This window comes from Scyliorhinus canicula, chromosome 14 (genome assembly GCF_902713615.1).
Source record: "Scyliorhinus canicula chromosome 14, sScyCan1.1, whole genome shotgun sequence".
Lineage (NCBI taxonomy): Eukaryota > Metazoa > Chordata > Chondrichthyes > Carcharhiniformes > Scyliorhinidae > Scyliorhinus > Scyliorhinus canicula.
In genome coordinates, this window is record NC_052159.1 from 62518786 (window position 1) to 62545457 (window position 26672).

The 26672-nt window shown below is 49.3% G+C and overlaps 1 protein-coding gene across 7 annotated transcripts in view; it reads right to left on the reverse strand.

Annotated features, from left to right (window-relative positions):
* LOC119977194 (glutamate receptor 4) overlaps nucleotides 1–26672 on the reverse strand; it is a 390429-nt gene that overhangs the window by 347226 nt on the left and 16531 nt on the right. For all 7 annotated transcript variants that reach the window (XM_038817887.1, XM_038817892.1, XM_038817889.1 and 4 more), the window contains exon 3: nucleotides 2031–2270. In XM_038817887.1, the coding sequence (XP_038673815.1) occupies nucleotides 2031–2270 (240 nt within the window). The remainder of the gene's footprint in view (nucleotides 1–2030; nucleotides 2271–26672) is intronic.

Genomic DNA, 26672 nt, shown 5'->3' on the forward strand with positions numbered 1-26672 from the left:
TGTTATTCGCGCCCAAAACGGGACTCTGTGTTTTTCCGTTTAATTGGGCCCATGGAAAAATTTTGTTGACCATGTAATTTGCATGTTTTGGTTGGTTTATATGATGTAAAGATGGGCTTTATGCAGCTTGTGGTCAAACTGATGTTAAATTGCCCTTTAGCACTGAAACTGCATGGCATTGCTGAGAATCATAAAATCAATTACAGTAATTCAAGATTCAATGTTTAATCTGGTGCATTAGACACCAGCACAAACAGTTGCAGGGATCAATGATTATTCTAATGTCAAAACCATTGGAATTGATGTGACATTACACATAGAACAGGATTTGAACCATCAATGACTCTTAACACACTTGGGAACATAAGATTTGCTAAATAGCTTCAGTCAAGATATTACAAATGCGAGGAAATAAAAGACATGTTATTGATACCAGATCCTTTATTGAATGGCCTTTCCTCCCTCTGGAATAATTTACATCCCAATTTGAGGACAATTCGCTATTATCATTTGTTTTTGGTTAATCAAAGAGCTCCTGGAAAAAGCATTTCCCCCAAAACAGTTTCTGTTGACCACATGGAAATAATTAATGTTAATTTATTGAGCAATTTTGGTCTCGTTATTAGTGTTGTCACAAAGGAAATGTGTCGTCTATTTCCATCTCAATAGGCAGATTTACAGCCAGCAGGTGGCACTGTCATCCTGCAATTTGCATCAGGATCTTGATTTGGATTAATTGTTGAACTGACTGTCACATGCTCTTCATGAGAACTGTGAGCTGGAGGAATATTTTCAGACATTTTGGGGCTAAGAGACTCACAAAGTCAGAACACCTTGAACAATTTTCTTAAACTGTAGGTAAGCAGTTTACGCTACTTAAAAAAAAGTACAGGCAATAATGAAATAAATTCAAAAGAAGACTTGAAGAAGACAAATATACAAAGGCTCAACTTTCCTGATTCCCCTCCTGCACAACAAGATGTCTTAACTCTCTTGGTACATTAGATGTCCTCTTTCACACTATATTAGATTTGTGACTGGTGTACCTGTTCACACCCATCACTGTGATCTGTAGCCCCTCATTAACTGGCCCTCATTGCACACAAGGCGCGACTGCACTGGCGTCTGTTAATTTATCGCACCTTGCTAGGGAAACATCTGGCTATTTGGAAAGGTTGTTACATTTTATTATCTCATTTTATAATCTGAAGTTATGCAAATTGGTCAAATTGGTTACTCCAGGAGTGAGCACAGTCTTTGATCGTAATTCATTTCAGTTTGTAGCTGCCAATGACTGCAACGAGGTTCAACTAAAGCTGAGGGTAACTCTCTTTATTATCATGGATGCCTTTCGCCGAAGGGTTATGCTTCATTGACTGATACTTGTACTTGTTAACCCCTCAATTCTCTTTCGCTGCTAATTTATTTTATTCTTTTTAGTGTTTAAATGAATTATATTGTGTAATTTCTGTTGCTGCGGCATTAACCTCATCAGGTCAATATCAGTTCTCAATTGACTTAACTGGCTGAATAAAGGTTAAATAAATAAATATTGCAATTTGCTGATAAGAAGAATTCCAGTCACTTGTGAATTGAAAATGTCTAAAAATGTAACCAGGCACCGATATATCTGGCACTGTTTTATGATGTAAAGATGCTAATTATTTGCATTCGTTAATTATCAATGAATCATTATGACAACAAAGCCAATTTCAAAATTCAAGCGTTGAGGCCACCATCATCCTCCCCAATCCTGCCCTATCTGCTATGCCTGGCTGTAGACTTATCACTATTCAAATGATACTTTAAGTGTAACAAGTGTACAGATCAAAATCCGGGTCTAGTAAAACATTGTTGATAATATTTACATAGAAACTCCCAACACATATTACAGTATAAAAGCTAACACCCTTATAGTCAAAATGTTGTACATCCTTTTTTGACTGAGGTACCAGCTGAATATTTCAAAGACTGACAGGTTCAAGGCCAAATGGAGGTAACATTTCAGGAACTCTGAAGGTCAAACTCACCTCTGTCAGTGTCATACAAGAAGACAAATTTAGTCCACTCATAGTGGTCAAGCAGGCTGAGCAATGCCCCCCTCAATGATGGCCGCAGTTGGAGCACAAACTGACTCTCCCCTTCTGTCGGGAAACTCGGGGTGATCAAAGATATGTGCAGCGCTCCGCAGAAGGATGTCAGCGTATGCACAGACCTCTTGTCATACATGCCAAAGATGGCAAATACTCCCCTGGAATATTGAGAGCAGACTGAAAAAGAAAAGAATAAATCATGATTGTAATCGTATTTACTCTCATCAGCATTTTCTGAGTACTGTTTAGTGGAAAATTTGCACACACTTTAATTAATCTACTGATGAAATAGTAATAATTGGAGTCATTTACATCTCCATGTTCTGAGCACAATATTATTTAGAATTGGTGTACACATGCCTAATGAATATATTAATAAAGATAATAACACACAAGATTTATTCTTCCATTGAGGCATTTGCTTTAAAAAAAAATTAAGAATAAGGGATGTATTGCAATGAAATTCATTCATCATTTTAAGGTCTGTCACTAAACTGAAGACCAACATTCAGGGCTGAGCATTTTATTCTCAAACTTACAACCAAAATATATCAAATATTTATTTCTGTTTCCTACAGGTTGCTTTTATCCCCTCCTTGCCTGATGGCTTTGCTGGAGTTCAGTCCTGTGGGTGTCACAGCAACCCAACAGCACTAAACCCAAGTATGGAGCTGGCATAGGAATATACGAATTAAGAGCAGCAGTCGGCAATTCAGCCTCTCGAGCCCACTCCACCATTCAATATGATCATGGCTGATCTCCTCTCAGCCTCAACTCTACTTTGCTGCATCTCAACAGGTTATTTGATCATATGGGATATTGCAGCCAATATTATTCTCATCCGATGTCTGCATGTAGACTTTCTATCAACAATCACTGTGGGTAATAGACAGAAGTGGGAACTTCTGTTTATTTTCCCTCGCTACACCATGGACTTTGAGCATTGCCACCTTATTTGATATTTGCTGACTCAACAAACGCCAAGAATCCAAGTTGGAGTCTTCCTCAGCTGTGTGGCCTAGTACCACACTGAACATTGCATAAGCTATCTAACATATCTATTAATGCATTTAGATCAAAATTCACTGACATTCATTTCTTTGTTTGCATTTAGACTGTATACTGTTGACTGATATTGCTTTCCCAGACAGATTTTGTGTAGTTACAACTCTGTTTTTGGCAACAGTATCAAGTGTAAAGTCGAGACTGCACACTAGGAGCACAGGATTAACAACAACATGGTTTATGTTTCGTAAAATCATGGAAGAAACCTAATGTGGATACCATCAGCTTTAAACAGGTGAGTCATCATCTCTTTTAATGAACCCAAGGTCGCATTTCAGGAGATGCTAAATACATTTGGAAAGAAAGAAGATGGGTGAAAATAGCAGGTGTTATCCATAAGAGTGCATTTGCTGAACCTTGTTTGTGCTTATGTATTTGCAGTCTTTAAAAAAAATACTTTCCCATTATTGTTAAGTAAGCGATTAATCTGATGGTTTTAATTATTTAGCTAATGAAAAGGTGGAGACATTTTGGAGATGCACTCTTACTGCTTTCACCGATTGGTCAAACATTCATTTTTGCAGCCATCTTCAACTTCATTAAGGCCACCACTGAAAAGAATATTTGTGTTTGCTTTGTGCTCATTGATGCAAGGGACATTAATTTTGTCATTTATTAGCCACTGTGAGTATCAACCATTCCCAGATCCACTTAAACGCAAGCAATTTGCAGGGGTTAGCTCTTTTTAATGTAATTTGGACTTCATGTAATAGGATAGAATTGGGTGGTAGCAAATCGACCGTTTTACCTCAGTCCAATGTAAATAACATTTGGGAGGGATGATAGTGGGCGGCCGATATATTGTCGCTCATTTTATGTCGTTGCCCAAAGTCCTATTTCCTCCAACATGTCTTTGAACCCAACCTCGCGAACTGAACCTTGTGCGACAGTTTTTATTTCTCATGCTAATCATCCATATGGCGTCTTTTGAGGGGGGAACAACCAATTTAATACCAGTGAGAAGCCGTTTTGTACACCCACCGGGAACAAACTCTTCATTTTGGCACCTGATAATCATCGCACAGTAGATTTTCATCCCATTAGTTGCATTAGATTTATCCAAATACTGCAACCTCCAGTTCTCCCATCCACAATAAAACATTCTTTTTAATCAGAATGTAATTGTAGTTTTCACAAAAGTGATTTTACATCAGATCCATATAATCGGACCTTAAATTTGTCACGATCCTTCATTGTGTCAGCCAGATTGTTTACCTCGAAGCTTGCAGATTACAATTAAAAACTAATTGCTAAATTCTCAGCAAGCATGCTGCCACATTTCTTGCCTACAACATCCAATCGCTGCACAGATCTCCATCTCAACATGACAAACATGTAGTTTAGTTCTCTGGTCACCCCTGTGCATTTTAATATCAAGCAAAGTAGAGAGGCAAGTTGAAATGGACACTGATCAGCTCAAAGCAAAAATAAACACGAGCCTTCAAACCCGCACCTATTAAAAATTCTGAGCAGGATTATTCACATTGCTGCCTGCATTTCTCCTGGCTTGACACCGGCATCGCTGACGCAGAACAAGCAAAGGTCCTCAGGCCAACTCAAACCCATGCCTCAGTTGTGGATTTTACAGATGGTCCCAGGAAGCTAGATCTTGTTTCAAGGTCTGCCAATAATTTAATTTACCGGTGTAAGACTGGAGGCCTAATTATAACATTTCTTATTATTGTATCGAAAAGAGTGCAAAATTCACCATTTTGTATCCCGACACGGGATTCACTGAGACAATTATTTTGCCTATTATAAATGAGCCAATTAGAGACCTCTTGACAAAATTGTGTGCACACTTCACATCAAACAAATGCCAATAAAATATGCAGCCATTCATTCATCACTGAAAATATCCCATAGTTTGATCTGAAAGGACTTCCGTCTGTATTCTGTTCCTCTATAATTCCAATTTATTTCTGTTGTTTTTCTAATTAAATAAAAACATAAAATTGCTGCATTTCAAAAACTTCCAAGTGTCTTGATTTTATTAAACTAAGGCCCCTCCTGATGAGATGGCAACAAAATAACACAGACAAGACATGAAAATGGGTGCGCATCAGCATTCTGAGGCCAACCCATGCCACAGATGTTGTGATCCTGACCTCAATAATTCAACCAGAGCAAAAAACAGGCCAAGCCGAGCCTGTTTGGTGCAGTGGGTTGGGAGGAGGGAGCAGATGAAGCAATTGAATGCCTGATGCCACTTAAAGGCAGACCAGTACCCTTCAACTGTTGCTAAAATAAGGATGATACACGCTTTGTTTGATTGACAGATTATTAACAGTTGAGGTTATGTATCTTTGGACTGGTTTGCAATGCCTGTTTGTTTATTTTGACAATTTTCTGAGCACTAAGTAGGGTTACACTTTTTTCAAAGGGGAGTTTGAATGGATATTTGTTCATTTTGGCAGTTTTATGAACATTTCAAAGATGTAGCAGTGTTATTATAGGGCCTATGAGTTCTGCCCTTAGTTGGCACTGGAAAAAATGCTTCAAAGGCTCAACAAATCTCTGGAATTAAATCAATGTAAATATGAAAGTGAAGTAACCAGATGACACGTTAAAATCAGATTCTCAACAATGTTGAATGCAGAAGACGTTATCCAGTGGGAAAGTACTCTAATGCATCTGAACTCTTATCGCAATGTTGTTCAATTTTATGGTCACTTTCTTTGTACAGAGCCCTATTATCAATCTTTGTATGAAAAACATATTCAACTTATCATACAACATCAAATTATGAGAGTTGAAGTTGGCAAGACCTTTAAACTTGCCTGTCAAAAGATTCCTGACTCAACAATCGATTCCCCTCAAGGCTCATGACTCCTCTGAGGTGCCCTGAACCATGGCCGGGATTCTCCGGTATCCGGCAGGGTGGGCTGCACCGGCGCTAAGGAGTGGCGCGAACCACTCCGGCGTCGGGCCGCCCGGAAGGTGCGGAATCAACTGCACCTTAGGGGGCTAGGCCGGTGCTGGAGAGGTTGGCGCTGCCATCCGCCATTTTTTACAATCCATCCCACTTTAATTCTGACACAGGCGGAGGCAGGAAAATCTGGGTCACCCAATCTAACACTAGTACAAGGTTGTTCCCACAACTTTCAAAATCAGTAATAAAATGAAGAAAAGAGCTTAAAGGTAGTGAAACTGTATGAAAGGGTTGAACCCTTGATATAATGCTCTTGCTGACCAATCCCAACAGTTCATGCTATGATCTCCTGGGCAGGTTTCCATGTAAGGATTTATGTGCCGCGGGAGACCATTTGTCCAAAGGGAGTTGAGGCAAAGGGTCCAAGAGGCTGGTTTAGCTCACTGGGCTAAATCGCTGGCTTTTAAAGCAGACCAAGGCAGGCCAGCAGCACGGTTCGATTCCCGTACCATCCTCCCCGGACAGGTGCCGGAATGTGGCGACTAGGGGCTTTTCACAGTAACTTCATTGAAGCCTACTCGTGACAATAAGCGATTTTCATTTTTCATTTTCATTTTCATTTCATTTTTTCATTTTTTTTTCATTTCATTTTCAAGAGCCAGCGCAGGGCCCTTATTTTAATATTACAATGAGGTTCCTGAAAAACTTGAGTGTGTGGCAGATTCAACTTGGCAGGTGTCAGACCTTTGGCAAGGAATGGGCACACATGCATCACTTGGCATATTAAACTTTTAGTCACCGGTTACACTCCTGAAAGAAACACGTTCAATATGATCCATTGCCTAGGTCCTCAATTGCTTCTTCATTTCATTGGTGATTACCACATTTCGGGGACAAATAACTGGAGGTACTTTTTGTCTGAAACAATCGCACCTTGAGAGGCTTCATCCTCTCCCATCAGCCTGTCATTCATCTGTTTGAAAAGTTAAACTACCTATGGTTCAGTCAGCCCTGAAATGTTTTATTCATTCACTTCTCAGCAAATGATAGATTGTAAAACCTTTTTTTTTTGCTGTGTCTAATGAGACCTTCACGTTCATTATTCATATCTGACCTTTAGTGAAAAGAAAACTGGAAGTGGAATCAGCGTCATGTTTCATGAACATTTTCCCAAACAACATCAGTAGAAAACTGTTACTTCATTATATTTAAAATATTTTACATGATACTGCAAAAAAATGAAAATAAATCTTGCCTCCTGAATAATCTGTTCTTCTACGAATAAAGCAGCTGCATTACAGGTGAAAGTAGTAACAAATTAAAATGCTATCTATTGATTTGGCCAAGGACAATGGTGACCAACTAAGCATTATGCAAAAGTATTGAAGGGTTATCAATGAATATTTGCTGCAGGCCCTCTGGCTTCCAGAGACCTTTATCCTCGGCAGTGGTATAGTGTCGGCGGAGTACACCAAAATGCCTTTCTGACACCTTTGATTTCAAGCAGACTTGTAAACTCACTGCAGCCCACCAAACCTGGGAATTCAAGTGACTGATGTTTGAAAAATGCTGTAAAACGGTTCAAATCGAATTACAGGTGGACTCCTCCATCCATTTTCTGATGATCAGGGAGAAATCAGAGAGAAACCAGCCTCTGATCGGACAAGCAGCAAAGAGTGGGAAGGTAAATAAGGTCAATATTGTAGTTACGTTTCATGGCCTCAAGCTCAAGGCAGCCGGAGTGGCAGTGTGGGGTACAGGTGAGGCAGCCGGAGTGGTAGTGTGGGGTACAGGTGAGGCAACCGGAGTGGCAGTGTGGGGTACAGGTGAGGGAGCCGGAGTGGCAGTGTGGGGTACAGGTGAGGCAGCCAGAGCAGCAACCTGGGTACAGGTGAGGGAGCCGGAGTGGCAGTGTGGGGTACAGGTGAGGCAGCCAAACCGGCATTGTGGGGCACAGGTGAGGCAGCCAGAGTGGCAGTGTGGGGTACAGGTGAGGCAGCCAGAGTGGCAGTATGGAGTACAGGTGAGGCGGCCAGAGTGGCAGTTTGGGTACAGGTGAGGCAGCCGGAGTGGCAGTGTGGGGTACAGGTGAGGCAGCCGGAGTGGTAGTGTGGGGTACAGGTGAGGCAGCCGGAGTGGTAGTGTGGGTACAGGTGAGGGAGCTGGAGTGGCAGTGTGGGGACAGGTGAGGCAGCCGGAGTGGCAGTGTGGAGTACAGGTGAGGCAGCCGGAGTGGTAGTGTGGGGTACAGGTGAGGCAGCCGGAGTGGCAGTGTGGGGTACAGGTGAGGCAGCCGGAGTGGCAGTGTGGGGTACAGGTGAGGGAGCCGGAGTGGCAGTGTGGGGTACAGGTGAGGCAGCCGGAGTGGCAGTGTGGGGTACAGGTGAGGGAGCCGGAGCAGCAGTGTGGGGTACAGGTGAGGCAGCCAGAGCGGCAATGTGGAGTACAGGTGAGGCAGCCAGAGCAGCAGTGTGTGGATACAAGTGAGGCAGCCAAAGTGGCAGTGTGTGGTACAGGTGAGGCAGCCGGAGTGGCAGTCTGGAGTACAGGTGAGGCAGCCGGATTGGTAGTGTGGGGTACAGGTGAGGCAGCCGGAGTGGCAGTGTGGGGTACAGGTGAGGCAGCCGGAGTGGCAGTGTGGGGTACAGGTGAGGGAGCCAAACCGGCAGTGTGGAGTACAGGTGAGGCAGCCGGAGTGGCAGTGTGGGGTACAGGTGAGGCAGCCGGAGTGGCAGTGTGGGGTACAGGTGAGGCAGCCTGAGTGGCAGTGTGGGGTACAGGTGAGGCAGCCGGAGTGGCAGTGTGGGGTACAGGTGAGGCAGCCAAACCGGCAGTGTGGGGTACAGGTGAGGCAGCCTGAGTGGCAGTGTGGGGTACAGGTGAGGCAGCAGGAGTGGCAGTGTGGGGTACAGGTGAGGCAGCCGGAGTGGCAGTGTGGGGTACAGGTGAGGCAGCCGGAGTGGTAGTGTGGGGTACAGGTGAGGCAGCCGGAGTGGTAGTGTGGGGTACAGGTGAGGCAGCCAAACCGGCAGTGTGGGGTACAGGTGAGGCAGCCTGAGTGGCAGTGTGGGGTACAGGTGAGGCAGCCAGAGCAGCAGTGTGGGGTACAGGTGAGGCGGTCGGAGAGGCAGTGTGGGGTACAGGTGAGGGAGCCGGAGAGGCAGTGTGGGGTACAGGTGAGGCAGCCTGAGTGGCAGTGTGGGGTACAGGTGAGGCAGCCGGAGTGGCAGTGTGGGGTACAGGTGAGGCAGCCTGAGTGGTAGTGTGGGTACAGGTGAGGCAGCCGGAGTGGCAGTGTGGAGTACAGGTGAGGCAGGCGGAGTGGTAGTGTGGGGTACAGGTGAGGGAGCCGGAGTGGTAGTGTGGGGTACAGATGAGGGAGCCGGAGAGGCAGTGTGGGGTACAGATGAGGCAGCCGGAGTGGCAGTGTGGGGTACAGGTGAGGCAGCCTGAGTGGCAGTGTGGGGTACAGGTGAGGCAGCCTGAGTGGCAGTGTGGGGTACAGGTGAGGCAGCCGGAGTGGTAGTGTGGGGTACAGGTGAGGCAGCCAGAGAGGCAGTGTGGGGTACAGGTGAGGCAGCCTGAGTGGTAGTGTGGGGTACAGGTGAGGCAGCCTGAGTGGCAGTGTGGAGTACAGGTGAGGCAGCCGGAGTGGCAGTGTGGAGTACAGGTGAGGCAGCCGGAGTGGCAGTGTGGGGTACAGGTGAGGCAGCCGGAGTGGTAGTGTGGGTACAGGTGAGGCAGCCGGAGTGGTAGTGTGGAGTACAGGTGAGGGAGCCGGAGTGGCAGTGTGGGGTACAGGTGAGGCAGCCGGAGTGGTAGTGTGGGGTACAGGTGAGGGAGCCAGAGTGCCTGAGGGGATTTGACAGGGTGGATGTGGAGAGGGTGTTTACTCTTGTGAGAGAATCGAGAACAAGGGGCCATTGTTTGAAGCATTAAGACAGGAGGACTTTTTTCACTCTGAGTGGGGTGTGGCACGGTGACACAGTGGTTAGCACTGCTGCCTCACAGCTCCAGGGTCCCGGGTTCAATTCCAGCCTCGGGTGACTGTGTAGCTTTTGCAATTTCTCCCCGTGTCTGCGTCGGTTTCCTCTGGGTGCTCCGGTTTCCTCCCACAGTCCAAAGATGTGCAGGTTAGGTGGATTGGCCATGATAAATTGCCCCTTAGTGTCTAAAAGGTTAGGTGAGGTTACGGGGTTACAGGGATAGGGTGGAAGCATGGGTTTTAGTAGGGTGCTCTTTCCAAGGGCCCAGTGCACACTCGATGGGCCGAATGGCCTCCTTCTGCAGTGTAAATTCTATGATTCTATGAGTGTCATGTCTTTGGAACTCTCTTCCTCAAAATGCAGTGGAATCAGAGTCTTTGTATAAGGCGGGGTGGATAGTTTCTTGGGAAGCAAGGTGGTGACAAATTATCGGGGAGACCAAAGATGCAGATCTGTGATTACTATCAGATCAGCCATGAGTGTTAGCGGGTATGGAGAGAGAGTGTTAGGGGGTATGGAGAGAGAGTGTGTGAGGGTGTGTGGAGAGAGAGTGTGAGGGAATGTGGGTAGAGAGTGAGGGGCTGTGGGGAGAGAGTGCGAGGGGGTGAGGAGAGAGTGTGAGGGCTTTTGAGGAGAGATAATGAGAGTGAATCCGAGGAGAGTGTGTGAAGGTGGGGAGAGAGTGTGAATGGGTGTGGGGAGAGAGATGGTGAGGGGGTGAGGAGAGAGTGGGTGTGGGGTGAGAGAGTGAGTGTGAGGATGTGGGGAGAGAGAGAGTGAGTGTGAGGTGGGGAGAGAGAGAGAGAGAGTGTGTGAGGAGGTGGGGAGAGAGAGTGTTGAGTTGAGTGGGGAGAGAGATGGTGAGGGGATGGGGAGAGAATGGGTGTGGGGTGAGAGAGTGAGTGTGAGGATGTAGGGAAAGAGAGAGAGAGAGAAGGAAGGTGAGAGAGTATGAGAGGTGTGGGGATAAAGTGAGGGAGTTGTGGGAGAAAGTGTAAGGGTTGGGGAGGATAGAGAGTGTGAAGGGGAGTAGAGAGAGTGTGAGGGAGTGGGGAAGGAGAGCGAGTGTGAGAGGGTGGGGGAGGAGAGAGAGGGTGAGGGGGTGAGGGAGTGGGGGAGGAGAGAGAGAGTGAGGGAGAGGGGAAGAGAGAGTGTGAGGGAGGAGACAGGAGAGAGGCAAGGGAGTGGGGGGAGGAGAGAAAGAGTGAGGGAGTGGGGGGAGGAGAGAGAGTGTGAGGGAGTGGGGGGAGGAGAGAGGTTAAGGGAGTGGGGGAGGAGAGAGAGTGTGAGGGAGTGGGGGAGGAGAGAGAGCGTGAGGGAGTGGGGGGAGGAAAGAGAGTGTGAGGGAGTGGGGGGAGGAGAGAGAGTGTGAGGGAGTGGGGGATGTGGTGAATGTAATATATATATGATAATTCACACTGTCTTTGTAAGCGTTATCCAACCACTAGGGGGAGTAGTTCTGGGAGTACTCAGGAACTTGTACTGGGCTCCACCCTTGGCTCCACCCACAACTCCTCCTCCTAGTGCTGCTGTATAAATACCCTTGTCCAGAGTCAGCCTGAGTTCATAAAGAGTTCATCAACGGGTAACAGTTTGGCTCTGAAGTAAGTCGATTAAAGCCTAAATTCATATCGGAAACACGTGTCTGGTGAATTGATGGTTCCATCAATTTAATCGACTTAAGAACAGTAAAGATCGATCATGGAATCGACCCTCAAGCCTGGACGCCTGGAACTCGACCCGCAGGATGCAGAGGCAAAAGAAATCTTCTCCCACTGGCTGCGGTGCTTCAAGGCCTACCTGGCAGAAGCTAGCACAGCTGAAACGACCGAGGATCAGAAGCCAAGTCTACTGCATGCGAGGGTGAGCCACAGAATCTCTACGCAACTAAACTCGGCCAGTTCATATACTGCGGCGCTAGCAGTTCTCGATAAAATTTATGCAAGGTTATTAATGAAGTTTACGCTCGCCATGTGTTCACGACTCGCCGCCAGCGGCCTACAGAATCACTCGCCGAATTTCTAAGGGAACTCAATAATTTGTCCAATGACTGTGATTATCAAGCGGTTACCGCGGCTGAACACAGGGAACTTGCTGTACACGATGTTTTTGTAGCGGGCCTCAGGTCTAACTATGTGCGCCAACGACTGCTGGAAAAGGGGGCCCAGGACTTAGAAACGATTGTGGAAGCTGCTACCACGATGGAGGTCTCCCTCCGCAGCCTCACCTCGTTCCCCGCGGACCCCGCGACCCAATCATGGGCCCCCGACCAGCGACTCCCCCAGGCCTGTGCTACACGGCCGCCCAACCACCATGCTGCCCCAGCCAGCCACTATGCTGCTCCAGCCAGCCACCATGCTGCTCCAGCATGCCATTTCTGCGGCTAGAACCAGCACCCGCGGCAGCACTGCCTGGCCCGCAACGCGACCTGCAGCAGTTGTGGGCGAAAAGGCCATTACGCAAGAGTGTGCCTCGCTAAAAGGTCCCAGCTTCCAACTCCCCAGCGACTCGGAGTAATCGCTCCCCTCACTCGCAGGCCCACGGGGCCCAAAACGCTGCGGCCTATGCCCCGACTCCGCCCCCTCCAGCCACGTGCGATCCATGGGGGCCGCCATCTTGGAAAACCTCCACCACGTGGCCGGCCACGTGCGACTCATTGGGGCCGCCATCTTGGACGCCATATTCCTCGCCGCCCGCCACGTGCGATCCACGGGCCCGATCAGCATCTCCGTGCTCGGACAACTCAGCAGAAGAATACAACTATGAACTCAGAGGGCAGTCATCACGGGGCCACTCCAGCACAGCTGATCGAGCCGCCGACTACCCGCAACTCAGCGCGGTCACCCTGGACCAATCACGACCAAAGAATCTACGAAACTCGATGGCAGAGGTCCATATCAACGGGTACGGAACGCCATGCCTCTTCGACTCCGGGTCCACTGAGAGCTTCATACATCCAGACCTGGTAAGACGCTGTTCGCTCCCCGTTTTCCCCGTGCGGCAAACTATCGCGCTCGCTTCAGGCTCCCATTCGGTCCAGATCCAGGGGCGCACCGCCGCGACACTCACAATCCGAGGCGCTAGCTACTCGAAATTCAAACTCTACGTTTTGCCCGAACTCTGCGCGCCACTCTTATTAGGCCTAGACTTCCAATGTAACCTCAAGAGCCTCACACTCAGTTTCGGAGGGCCCCTGCCCCCACTCACGATCTGCAGCCTCGCTACGCTGTGAATCCCCCCCCCCCCTCTCTTTGCCAATCTCACAAAGGACTGTAAACCCGTAGCCACTCGTAGCAGGCAGTATAGCCTACAGGATAGGGTATTTATCAGAGCAGAGGTTCGAAGGCTACTCAGTGAGGGGGTTATAGAGACCAGCAATAGTCCCTGGAGAGCTCAGGTGGTGGTCGTTAAGACCGGGGGAAAATTCCGTATGGTGGTCGACTACAGTCAGACCATAAATAGATTTACGCTCCTCGACACGTATCCCCTCCCCAGGATTGCAGACATAGTAAACCAGATCGCCCAGTACAGGCTCTTTTCCATGGTGGATCTGAAGTCTGCATACCACCAGCTCCCAATCCGCCCGGAGGACCGCCACTACACGGCATTCGAGGCTGATGGCCGCCTCTTCCACTTCCTCTGGGTCCCTTTCGGCGTCACTAATGGGGTCTCGGTGTTCCAACGAGCAATGGACTGAATGGTGGACCAGTACGGGCTGCGGGCACAGAAACTGAATCTCACGTACAACAAGGAGAAATGCATTTTCCGCACAACCAGACTAGCCATCCTCGGCTATGTCGTGGAAAACGGAGTCCTGGGCCCAGACCCGGACCGTATGCGCCCCCTCTTAGAACTCCCCCTCCCCCATTGCCCCAAGGCCCTCAAAAGGTGCTTGGGCTTCTTCTCCTACTACGCTCAGTGGGTCCCTCAATATGCGGACATAGCCCGCCCACTCTTTAGGGCCACACGATTTCCCCTGTCAGCTGAGGCACGCCAGGCCTTCAGCAGCATCAAGGAGGACATTGCCAAAGCGGTCATGCGGGCGGTGGATGAAGACCAGTCGCATTTTTCTCCCGTACCCTCTCCGCTTCAGAACTCTGACACTCCTCAAACGAGAAAGAAGCACAAGCCATTGTGGAGGCTATCCGTTACAGGAGGCACTACCTCGCAGATAGGAGGTTCACCCTCATCACCGACCAAAGATCGGTTGCCTTCATGTTCGACAACTCGCAAAGGGGCAAAATGAAAACCAACAAAATTCTGAGGTGGAGGATCGAACTCTCCACCTACAATTACGATATTAACTATCGACCCGGGAAGCTCAACAAGCCTCCGGATGCCCTATCCTGCGGGACATGCGCCAGCATGCAGATCGACCGATTAAAAGTCATCCACAATGGCCTCTGCCACCCGGGGGTCACCCAGCTCGCCCACTACATCAGGGCCCGAAACCTGCCTTTCTCCAAAGAGGAGGTAAAAGCGGTCACCAGGGACTGCCCGATCTGTGCGGAGTGCAAACCGCACTTCTGTAGACCCGACAGGGCCCACCTGGTCAAGGCTTCTAGGCCCTTTGCACGCCTCGCAATTGATTTCAAAGGGCCACTCCCCTCAACTAACAAGAACGTTTAATTTTTAAACGTCATAGACGAGTTCTCCCGTTTCCCATTCGCTATCCCGTGCCCCGACATGATCTCCCACACAGTCATTAGGGCCCTGCATAGCATCTTCACCCTGTTTGGTTTCCCCAGCTACGTACACAGCGACCGGGGTTCATCCTTCATGAGCGACGAGCTGCGTCAGTACCTGCTCGACAAGGGCATTGCCTCGAGCAGGACTACCAGCTACAACCCCAGGGGAAACGGGCAGGTGGAGAGGGAGAACGCTACGGTCTGGAAGACCGTCCTACTGACCCTCTGGTCTAGAAAGCTCCAAGTCTCCCAGTGGCAGGAAGTCCTCCCAGACGCGCTCCACGCTATTAGGTCCCTTTGTGCACGGCGACCAATCAGACCCCTCACGAGCGGCTCTTCATTTTTTCCAGGGGCACTACCACGGGGGTCTCACTTCCGGCATGGCTGAGGACGCCGGGCCCCGTACTTCTGAGGAAACACGTCAGGGCGCACAAAACCGACCCACTTGTTGAAAAGGTGCGCCTGCTCCACTCCAACCCCCAGTACACATTCGTCAAGTTCCCTGACGGCCGTCAGGACACGGTATCCCTCCGGGATCTGGCACCCGCCGGATCCAGCACCCCCTCTACCCCCATAGAAGGATCTCTCACCCTACACCCTATGCTGCCGCCCCCTTGCGCGCCCGAGCCCACAGGCTCGCTCCACCAGTTCTGCGCACCCGTGCCGGCCAGCCCCCAGCGCCTCCAGTCCCCGGTCGAACCAGGAGAGTATGAAGCTCGGATACAACCCTCCCTGGAATCCGCCATCGTACCCCAGCACACAACACCCATCCAGCCACCGCAAGAGGCTGCAACCCCGGTGCTCCACAGATCACAGCGGACAATTCGACCACCGGACAGACTGACGTTGTAGGCCACCACCCCCGCCGGACTTGATTTTTTTTGCAGGGGGTGAATGTGGTGAATGTAATATATATGATATGATAATTCACACTGTCTTTGTAAGCGCAGTGACGTTATCCAACCACTAGGGGGAGTAGCTCTGGGAGTACTCAGGAACTTGTACTGGGCTCCACCCTTGGCACCACCCACGACTCCTCCCCCTAGTGCTGCTGTATAAATACCCTTGTCCAGAGTCAGCCTGAGTTCACTAAGAGTTCGTCAACGGGTAACAGGCTGGCTCTGAAGTAAGTCGATTGAAGCCTAGATTCATATCGGAAAAACGTGTCTGGTGAATTGATGGTTCCATCAGGGGAGGAGAGACAGTGTGGGGGAGTGGGGGGAGGAGAGAGACTTTGAGGGAGTGGGTGGAGGAGAGAGAATGTAAGGGAAAAGGGGAAGGAGAGAGAGTGTGAGGGAGTGGGGGGAGTAAAGAGAGTGTGTGGGAGTAGGGGGAGGAGAGAGAGTGTGAGGGAGTGGGGGGTAGCAGAGAGAATGTAAGGGAAAAGGGGAAGGAGAGAGAGTGTGAGGGAGTGGGGGGAGTAATGAGAGTGTGTGGGAGTAGGGGGAGGAGAGAGAGTGTGAGGGAGTGGGGGGTAGGAGAGAGAGTGTGAGGGAGTAGGGGAATGAGAGAGTGTGAGGGAGTGGGGGGTAGGAGAGAGAGTGTGAGGGAGTAGGGGAAGTAGAGTGTGAGGGAGTAGGGGAATGAGAGAGTGTGAGGGAGTGGGGAGGAGGAGAGAGAGTGTGAGGGAGTGGGGGGAGGAGAGAGAGTGTGAGGGAGTGGGGGAAGGAGAGAGAGTGAGGGAGTAGGGGAAGGAGAGAGAGTGTGAGGGAGTAGAGGAAGGAGAGAGAGTGTGAGGGAGTGGGGGGAGGAGAGAGAGTGTGAGGGAGTGGGGGGAGTAAAGAGAGTGTGTGGGAGTAGGGGAAGGAGAGAGAGTGTGAGGAAGTAGAGGAAGGAGAGAGAGTGTGAGGGAGTGGGGGAGGAGAGAGTGTGAGGGAGTGGGGGGAGTAAAGAGAGTGTGTGGGAGTAGGGGAAGGAGAGAGAGTGTGAGGGAGTGGGGGAGGAGAGAGTGTGAGGGAGTGGGGGGAGTAAAGAGAGTGTGTGGGAGTAGGGGAAGGAGAGAGAGTGTGAGGGAGTAGGGGAATGAGAGAGTGTGAGGGAGTGGGGGGAGGAGAGAGAGTGTGAGGGAGTGGGGGGAGGAGAGAGAGTGTGAGGGAGTGGGGGGAGGAGAGAGAGTGTGAGGGAGTGGGGGGAGGAGAGAGAGAGAGTGTGAGGGAGTGGGGGGAGGAGAGAGAGTGTGAGGGAGTGGGGGGAGGAGAGAGAGTGTGAGGGAGTGGGGGAGGAGAGAGTGTGAGGGAGTGGGGGGAGGAGAGAGAGTGTGAGGGAGTGGGGGGAGGAGGGAGAGTGAGGACACCTGGGGAGAGAGATGGTGAGGGGATGGGGAGAGAGAGTGTTGGGGGAGATAATGTTGGATGAGAGAATGTGGAGGGAAGAGGGTGTGTTTGGGGGGGGGGGGGGGGGGGAGACGTGTGTGGGGAGGCAGATGAGGAGAGAGATTGATTCACATTAATTGTTGGCTGTGATGGCCTTTGAATGTGAGACATGATAAATTGTTTGTATTGCCTGCTGATAACTTAACATGATATTTACAGAACAGAAACAGACCATTTGGCTCACCCTATCTATGTTGGTGTTCATGTTCCATACAAGTATCCTTGCACCCTTCTTGATCACCCAATCCAGGTAACCTTCAGCTTATTTCTCCCTCGTGTATTTATCAACTTCTTTGAATGTAGTTATACTACAATCATAGAATGGTGATAGCACAGAAGGAGGCCTTTTAGCCAATTGTCTTTGTGTCAATTCTCTGCAGCAGCAGCTCAGATAGTCCCACTCCTCCACCTTACACTATAGCCCAGTAAAAAAAAATTCTTAAGATAATTACCCAAGTCCCTTTTGAAACCTGCAATTGAAATTGTCTCCACCACCCACTCAGGCAGTGCATTCCAGATCCACACCACTTGTTGTATAATGAGATGGGTCCTTGTGGTCGTCACCACTGATGTATATATTGTATATAGAGGATGTCGGTGTAGGTGTTTTGTGGTAAGGCCCTGTACTACAGGTACGGGGGTAGTTCCCTGCCTGCTGGCTCGCCCAGTAGGCAGAGTATAAATATGTGTGCTCCCAGTACAGCAGCCATGTCGCCAGCTGCTGTAGGAGGCCATACATCTTAGTGTAATAAAGCCTCGATCGCATCCAACTCTCGTCTTTGTGTAATTGATCGTGCATCTATTTATTCCACTAAGTTTTTAGAAGATGAACCTCTGCATCAAGCCAGATCGCCTGCAGCTGGATCCGCAGTCAGACAGCGCCAAAAAGGACTTTCAACATTGGTTAGCCTGTTTCGCAGCATACATCGGATCTGCGCCTGACGAAATTCCAGAAGCTCAGAAGATTCAGATCCTCTACACGCGGCTGAGTTCCAACATCTTTCCACTTATCCAGGACGCGCCGACCTACGCCTACGCCATGGCGCTACTGAAGGAAAACTACGCTCAGCAGACTAACACGCTCTATGCCAGGTGCATCCTCTCCACTCGTCGTCAGCTTCCTGATAAGTCATGGAAGATTTCTGGGGTGCCCTGGTTCCCCTAGTTAGAGACTGTGACTATCAGGCCGTCACGGCCACGGAACACTCGAACTTGCTCATGAGAGACGCTTTTGTCACAGGGATAGGGTCCGATTGCATCCGACAGCACCTCTTAGAAGAGGCCAAGCTTGTCCTTGCGGAGACAAAAAAGCTCACGCTCTCCCTTACAGTCAGTTCACGCAACATCTAGGCCTACACCCCCGGCCGCGCGCCCCACCCCTCCTGCACATCGTTGACTCCGCAGACGGCCGCCTCATCAGCAACCCCCCTCAGCCAACCCCACGCCTGTGCCGCGTGGCAGCCAACCAACCCCGGCGGTCCCAAATGTTACTTCTGTGGGCAGCCTAAACACCCCCGACAGCCCTGCCTGGCCCGGAGCGCCCTTTGCAAGGCCTGTGGCAAAAAGGGACACTTTGCTGTGGTGTGCCAGCCCCGCGTAGTCGCCGCTATTATTCCGAATCCCCCCACATGCGACCAGTGGGCGCCACCATCTTCCCCTCCTCGGACCATGTGCAGCCCGTGGGCGCCACCATCTTGTTCGACCCCCACCACGTGCGGCCCGTGGGCGCCGCCATCTTGTTCTCCCCAGAATCATCGAGCGCCGCCATCTTGTCTTCCCCACAACACTTGTGGCCCATGGGCGCCGCCATCTTACCAGGACCCATGCCCCCCGGTCACCTCATTGCCTGCCACCATCGACGACCAGCTGCGTCTCGCCTCAGTCACGATTGACCAGTCTCGCCCAACAAACCTGTCAACTGTTTCCACCAACGTGAAAATCGATGGGCACGAGATCTCCTCTCTGATGGACTCCGGGAGCACCGAGAGCTTCATTCATCCCGATACGGTAAGGCGCTGCTCCCTCGCGGTACACCCCGCCAATCAGAAAATCTCCCTGGCCTCCGGGTCCCACATCCGTGGTGATCCTGGGGTACTGCATAGCCACTCTCACTGTCCAGGGCGTGGAGTTCAGTGGCTTCCATCTCTACGTCCTCCCCAACCTCTGCACTGCCCTGCTACTCGACCTGGACTTCCAGTGCAACCTCCAGAGCCTAACACTGAAATTCAGCGGGCTCCTACCACCCCTTACTGTGTGCAGCCTCGCGACCCTAAAGGTCGACCCACCTTCCCTATTTGCAAACTTAACTCCGGATTGCAAACCCGTCGCCACCAGGAGCAGATGGTACAGCGCCCAGGACAGGACCTTCATCAGGTCCGAAGTCCAGCGACTGCTTCGGGAAGGCATTATCGAGGCCAGCAACAGTCCCTGGAGAGCTCAAGTGGTAGTGGTGAAAACTGGGGAGAAACACAGGGTGGTCGTGGACTACGACCAGACCATCAACAGGTACACGCAGCTCGACGTGTACCCCCTCCCACGGATATCTGATATGGTCAATCAGATTGCACAGTACCGGGTCTTCTCGATTGTGGACCTGAAATCCGCCTACCACCAGCTCTCCATCTGTAAGGCGGACCACCCATACACTGCCTTTGAAGCAGATGGCCGCCTTTACCACTTTCTCAGGGTTCCCTTTGGCGTCACCAATGGGGTCTTGGTTTTCTAACAGGAAATGGACCGAATGATTGACCGGTACGGACTGCGGGCCACCTTCCCGTACCTGGATAATTTCACCATCTGTGGCCATGATCAGCAGGACCATGACGCCAACCTTGCCAAATTTTTCCACACCGCCACTCTCCTCAACCTAACTTATAACAAGGGGAAGTGTGTGTTCAGCACGAACCGCTTAGCCATCCTCGGCTATGTGGTCCAGAACTGAGTTCTGGGGCCCGATCCCGACCGCATGCGCCCCTCATGGAACTCTTCCCCACTGCCCCAAGGCCCTCAAACGATGCCTGGGGTTCTTTTCTTACTACGCCCAGTGGGTCCCAAACTATGCGGACAAGGCCCGTCCACTCATTTAATCCACTCAGTTTCCCCTGACGGCCGAGGCTCACCAGGCCTTCAAACGTATTAAGGCTGACATCGCCAAGGCCACGATGCACGCAGTCAATGATACATTACCATTTCAAGTCGAGAGCGACGCATCAGACGGTGCTCTAGCCGCCACCCTCAACCAGGCAGGCAGGCCCGTGGCATTTTTCTCACAAATCCTACAAGCATCCGAAATTTGGCATTCCTCCGTCGAAAAAGAGGCCCAAGCCATTGTTGTAGCTGTGCGGCATTGGAGGCATTACCTGGCCGGCAGGAGATTCACTCTCCTCAGTGACCAACAGTCGGCAGCCTTCATGATCAACAACACACAGCAGGGCAAGATCAAAAACGATAAAATCTTGAGGTGGAGGATCGAGCTCTCCATCTACAACTACGAGATTTTGTATCGTCACGGTAAGCTCAACGAGCCTCCCAATGCCCTATCCCGAGGTATATGTGCCAGCGCACAAGTGGACCGACTCCAGACTCCGCATGACAACCTCTGTCACCCGGGGGTCACACGTTTTTACCATTTCACCAAGGCCCACAAACTGCCCTACTCCATCGAGGAAGTCAGGGCTATCACCAGAGACTGCCAGGTCTGCGCGGAGTGCAAACTGCACTTCTACCGGCCAGACCGTGCGCGGCTGGGGAAGGCCTCCCGCCTTTTTGAACGCCTCAGCGTGGACTTCATAGGGCCCCTCCCCTCCAGCGACCCTAACACGTACTTCCTCAGTGTGGTCGATGAGTATTCCAGATTCCCCTTCGCCATCCCATGCCCCGACATGAGGTCTACCACCGTCATCAAAGCCCTCAACACCATCTTCGCTCTGTTCGGATTCCCCGCCTACATCCACAGCGACAGGGGATCCTCATTCATGAGCGATGGGCTGCGTCAGTTCCTGCTCAACAGGGGCATTGTCTCGAGCAGGACGACCACCTATAACCCTGGGGAAACGGACAGGTGGAGAGGGAGAATGGGACAGTCTGGAGGGCCGTCCAGCTGGCCCTACGGTCCAGTAATCTCCCGGCCTCCCACTGGCAGGAGGTCCTTCCCGACGCCCTGCACTCCATTCGGTTGCTCCTGTGCACCGCGACTAATGAAACACCCCATGAACGTCTCTTTGCCTTCCCTAGGAAGTCCACCTCTGGGGTGTCGCTCCCGACTTGGCTCGCAGCTCCAGGGCCTGTACTCCTCCGTAAACACTACGACTCCACAAGGCGGACCGTTGGTTGAGAGGGTATAGCTACTTCACGCCAACCCACAGTAAATGTCTACGTAGCGTACCCCGACAGCCGCTAAGATACTGTCCCCCTCAGGGATCTGGCACCAGCTAGTTCCCCACACACACTCCCCCCTCTGACCCGGCGCCACCCTCCCCTCCCCCGGCGCACCCCACCGCAGCCCCCACTCTGGGACAATCCATCCTCCCCATGCCCATACCCGAGGATGAAGAGGATTTCAACACGCTCCCGGAGTCACTGAAGACCAAACCGACACCGGAATCACCGCCAGCACTGCGACGCTCCCGACGGCAGATCAAGGCTCCGGGCTGACTGAATCTGTAACATGACCTGGACTTTTTAAACACCGTCCCTTTGTACATAATTTTCCCCTCCACCCCGCTGGACTCAATGTTTTTTCTCTCTGTACTTTGAAAAGTCTACCTGTATATAGTTCTCCACCACCCCCGCAGGACTCAATCTTAACAGGGGGTGAATGTGGTAGTCACCACTGATGTATATATTGTATATCGAGGATGTTAGTGTAGGTGTTTTGTGGTAAGACCCTGTACTACAGGTACGGGGATAGTTCCTTGCCTGCTGGCTCCGCCCAGTAGGCGGAGTATAAATATGTGTGCTCCCAGTACAGCAGCCACTTCGCCAGCTGCTGTAGGAGGCCACACATCTTAGTGTAATATAGCCTTGATTGCATCCATCTCTCGTCTTTGTGTAATTGATCGTGCATCAGTCCTCATGTTGGGTCTGGTTCTTTTATTAATCACCTTTGAGTTCTGGATCTTCTGCTGATGGGAATAGTTTCTCCCCATTTCCACTCTCCAGGCCCCTCATGATTTTGAACACGCCTAACAAATCTCCCCTCAACCTTCTCTTCTTCAAGAAGAACAGCCCCAACTTCATCAATCGATCCACATAACTCAAATCTCTCATTTTTGGAATGATTTTTTGTAAATTGTTTCTGCACCATTTCTAAATCTTTCACATCCTTCCCATTGAGGCTGACCCAGTGTTTTATGAAGGTTCATAACTTATTGCTTTTGTATTTATTAATTGCTTTCTCAACCTGCCACCTTAAATTATTTATTCCCATATGCACCCAGGCCCCTTTGCTCCTGCGTTTCCTTCAGGATTGTATCCTTTCTTTTACCTCAGCTCTCCTCATATTTATGACCAAAAGGTATCACGTCATACTTCTCTGCATTAAATTTCATCTGTCCATGTCTCTCCATTCCTCCAGCCTGCCATATCCTCTTGAACTCTATCAGTTTACAATACTTCCAAGTCTTGCATCACCTTAACATTTTGAAATTATACCCCGTACACCCAACTTTAGATTATCAATTTAAATCAAAGAAAACAATGACCCCCTCCATATCCCATCCACAGTCAGAAGTAAATGGAGTCTTCTGTAATTCTTGTTTTTAATATGATTGAATTAAACAATTGACCCTTTGCATAATGAAATTCTAGCTATACTAAAGACTAGTGATTCAAAACACCACACGATTGGAAATAAAATGCTGACCAGCCCGAATATTTTTCATGCAAAAAGTATAGTTTTACTGATGTTTTGGGACTAAAATGATTGATAGATGGGAAAGCAACGTAATAACAGATTTAGAAATGATCTGGCCAACACATTTGCACCTCAAACTTTCCCAGTGCACCACTGGTCCTCGGCCTCCTGCAGTGTTCCAATGGAGCTCAACACAGCCTGGACAAACAGCATTTCAACTTTATGTTTGACACTTTGCAGTTTTCTGGACTCAACAGTGAGTTCCACAATTCCAGCTCGTGAACTCTGCTCCTGTTTTGTTTCCTTCATCTTTGCTAGTTTTGGTTTTACTTTTTTTGCTTTAATCTTGGTTTTATTTTTGAATTGATGTTTTTCATCGTTTTGTCATTCACATCACCTTTAGGACATGTTTCTTTACTTTCCCATTGCCATCCCTATTTGACTTTCTTTATCAATCCTTTTGGCATTTAGTCTCTTGTGCCTTCGAGCCTATCTTAGGCCTTCCCTTTTCTATTCCTTCCCACATGTCCTTGTCCCATTTCGCCTGCTTAAAAATCTTTACACCTCTAACTTTTCCCAGTTCTGATGAAAGGTCATCAACTTGAAACATTGGCCACGATTCGCCTTTCTGCGCCCGCCAATGGAGAATTAGGACTGGTCTCTGCTGGTGCGAGGAGCACAGTCCAGATGTGAGTCACAGTGCATGGTGGAGAGCTTGCCAGATTCCCTCAAAATTCCGGTGTCGGAATGCCATATTGTTCGGGCAGCCCGATCCCAACGTCCAGCGGCAGTACCACCCCCCCCCCTCCCTCCACAATGCAAATCCTAACCCTTCCCGCTGACAAGGAACGCACACCAACCCCTTATCAAGAAGGAGAATCCTTCCCCCCAGCCATGGGAATAATGAGTCAGGCCCCCACATCATACACACATGAGGGTGACCCATGACCCTCCCACCCGATCCCCCAGCTGTCCCAAACAGCCACCCCCATCAGCCACTCTTCAGTCCCCTTCCCCTAGCATTGCCAATGGTGCATCGTCCCCTGGTACCATGGCACCACTATGGCAGTAACATCAGTGTCTGGCGCAGTGGACCCCAAAGGGGTCAAGGGAGTCAGTCCACAGGTAATGTGCCCCTCTTTCTCGTCCTGGCTGTGGAGGGGTGTCCCCCATGCAATGTGGGGTTTGGGTGGCCTCAATTTGTGAATGAGGGCTTGTTTCCTCACCCCCCCTTCACACATTTGTGCATCTGGCCTACTGCTTCCAGCCCTGGGGAACCTGAAGATTGCCCTTGGCATGCTGATTTCAGGCAGCCCTTTCCTCAACAGTGCCCTCCTGGTCTGAGTTTTTAAATTCTGATATGGCCTCCTCAGCCTCAACTTCTCTGCCTGATAGTTGAAGACCAGTTCAAGCAGTCCAGTGAAGAATCAATGCAGAAACAACTTTACCTTTCCTAACATCTGCTCCCCCAGACAAAAGCCTTTGAAACATCAATTGTTATAAGTGTTAGAGGCTTTCTGGAAAGCCCGCAGCACGTGAAAAGTTTTCAAATTCCCTGACATCCTTTTGAAATGCAAAACCTCCATTCAATTTCACAATGCAATACCTTTCACTAACCTGTGATTGACAGTTTAATGGTTTAGACACAGCTGCTTTTAGGGATTGTTTATTTACCTTTCCCTTCATGCTTGAATGTATCTCAAGTATTCTGCTTTGATTCTATCACAATACTTATGAACATCATTTCTATTATTTACAGCTCCTCACCACATCAAAGCAGTTAAGTGCTTTCAGAAAGCACTTGGCTGCTTTTGATGTGGTGAAGAGCTGTCAATCATAGCAAGAGTGTTTAGAAACATTCGGGATTCGGGTTTCAGTCTGTTAATTATATTAATCATATTAATCATTACTTTGCATGTTCTTGCCGGTGCAGGACAGGTAGTGTGCAACAGCTGACACAGGATAGTGGAGAATGGCAATGAGTCTCGTGCTCGCTGCTGATCCAATTTTTCAGACGACAATCCATTCTCCGCCCGTTGGGCATTCCCAATCGCAGCGGCGGGGAATGGGAGAATCCTGGCTTTTAACTCTGATTCTCTCCCCACACATGCTGCCTGACCTGCTGACTGTTTCCATCACTTTCTCTTTTTTAATACAGCATTGTGTGAACCTTGACCCTAAGAGAATATCAACGTTCAGGTTTGCTAATTTTTTTGTGTATCATGGGAACACATAACCATTGTGTTTAGTTGCATTGTCTCCTGCACTTCAAAACATCTGCACAATGTAAAGAATGTTTCATTCCCAAAATCAGACGTATTTGGGCAGGATTCTCCGGCCACCCAGCCGGGTGTTTCTTGGTGGTGCACTGTTCACTGGCGGTGGGATTCTCTGCTCCCACCGCTGTCAATGGAAATTACTTTTGAAGCCACCCCACGCTGCTGGGAAACCAACAGTTGGGGGTGCAGTGCTGGCAGAACCACTGTCAGCAAACGGTCGGAGAATTCTGGCCAAGCACACTGACAGCATGGCTGCATCTGCTGGTTTATTTTTCAATTCCAGGAATACATTTAACTATTTACGGAAATATTACATTTACATTAAATATAATTTTATTTTCCTCAATTATTGTATTAATGCAAATTGGTATTACATTGTCAAGAGATTCTATACTGTGCAACTATATCACATATGCCAAGGAGAAAGAGAAAAATGGTGTTCTGCACTTCAGAGAAACATTTGTCAACAGACATGAGGCTTTCTTGCAGTGCAGCTCAATGAGTGTTTGCTATTGCTTATTTTGTCCATAATATAATCAACATTGATTCTTTTGAAACATGATTTAATTGAATATTAAATGGTTGAGTGACTTGAAACATCTCATTTATGAACTGGAGAAACCTAGTACAGTGATAAATGTTTCCGAGCAAGTTTAAAATGATAAACTTTGCGACAGGATTTGATTATGCCCTGTTTTCAGGCACAGAACATGCACCCAAGCTCGAAGGCCCAAGGTCGGCCTGAAATTGGGCCTTCACCCTCATTTCAATCATTTGTGTAAGAGCGGCCAGCATTGTCGTGCCCTCAAACACAACTTGCCAACTTCAGCAGGATGAATCTTGAGCCATCGCAAGAAAGAGGCATACAACCATGAGTCAGCAACAGTCTTTGGGAATGCTGCAGGAAACAGACTTTTCAAGGTAGCCCAATTTGGATAAAAAGCATTTTAAAACAGGTGATAAACCTGCACACAAAAATAAGCAAGAAGGGGCCCAACACCTGTTTAAAGTAGCTGCCAGGAATGCCTTAAAAAAAGACTTGGCAAATTTAGCAGTATCCCTAACTCATGTAGAGTTTGGATGCAAGCTATCCCAATGCTAACTCTGCCCTTATTGTGCAGACTTTATTCCTTTACAGGAAATCAAAGCAGGAATCATACATCACACACAGACTGGTTAACATTAGCAAACTAACATTATTACAGGTTTTATAATAATAACCAAGCATATTTGAGACGTGACATGCAGTCAGTGTATGTGGGGGAGGAGGGGAGTGTGGAGAAAAAACTGACTTTGGAAATATAATTGCCAAAACCGTCCATTTGGGATTCCCTCAGATCATGCCTGGGTCTGTTACAAACAAATTGCTGGAGATTAGTTGAATGAAATGAAATGAAAATCGCTTATTGTCACAAGTAGGCCTCAAATGAAGTTACAGTGAAAAGCCCCGAGTCGCCACATTC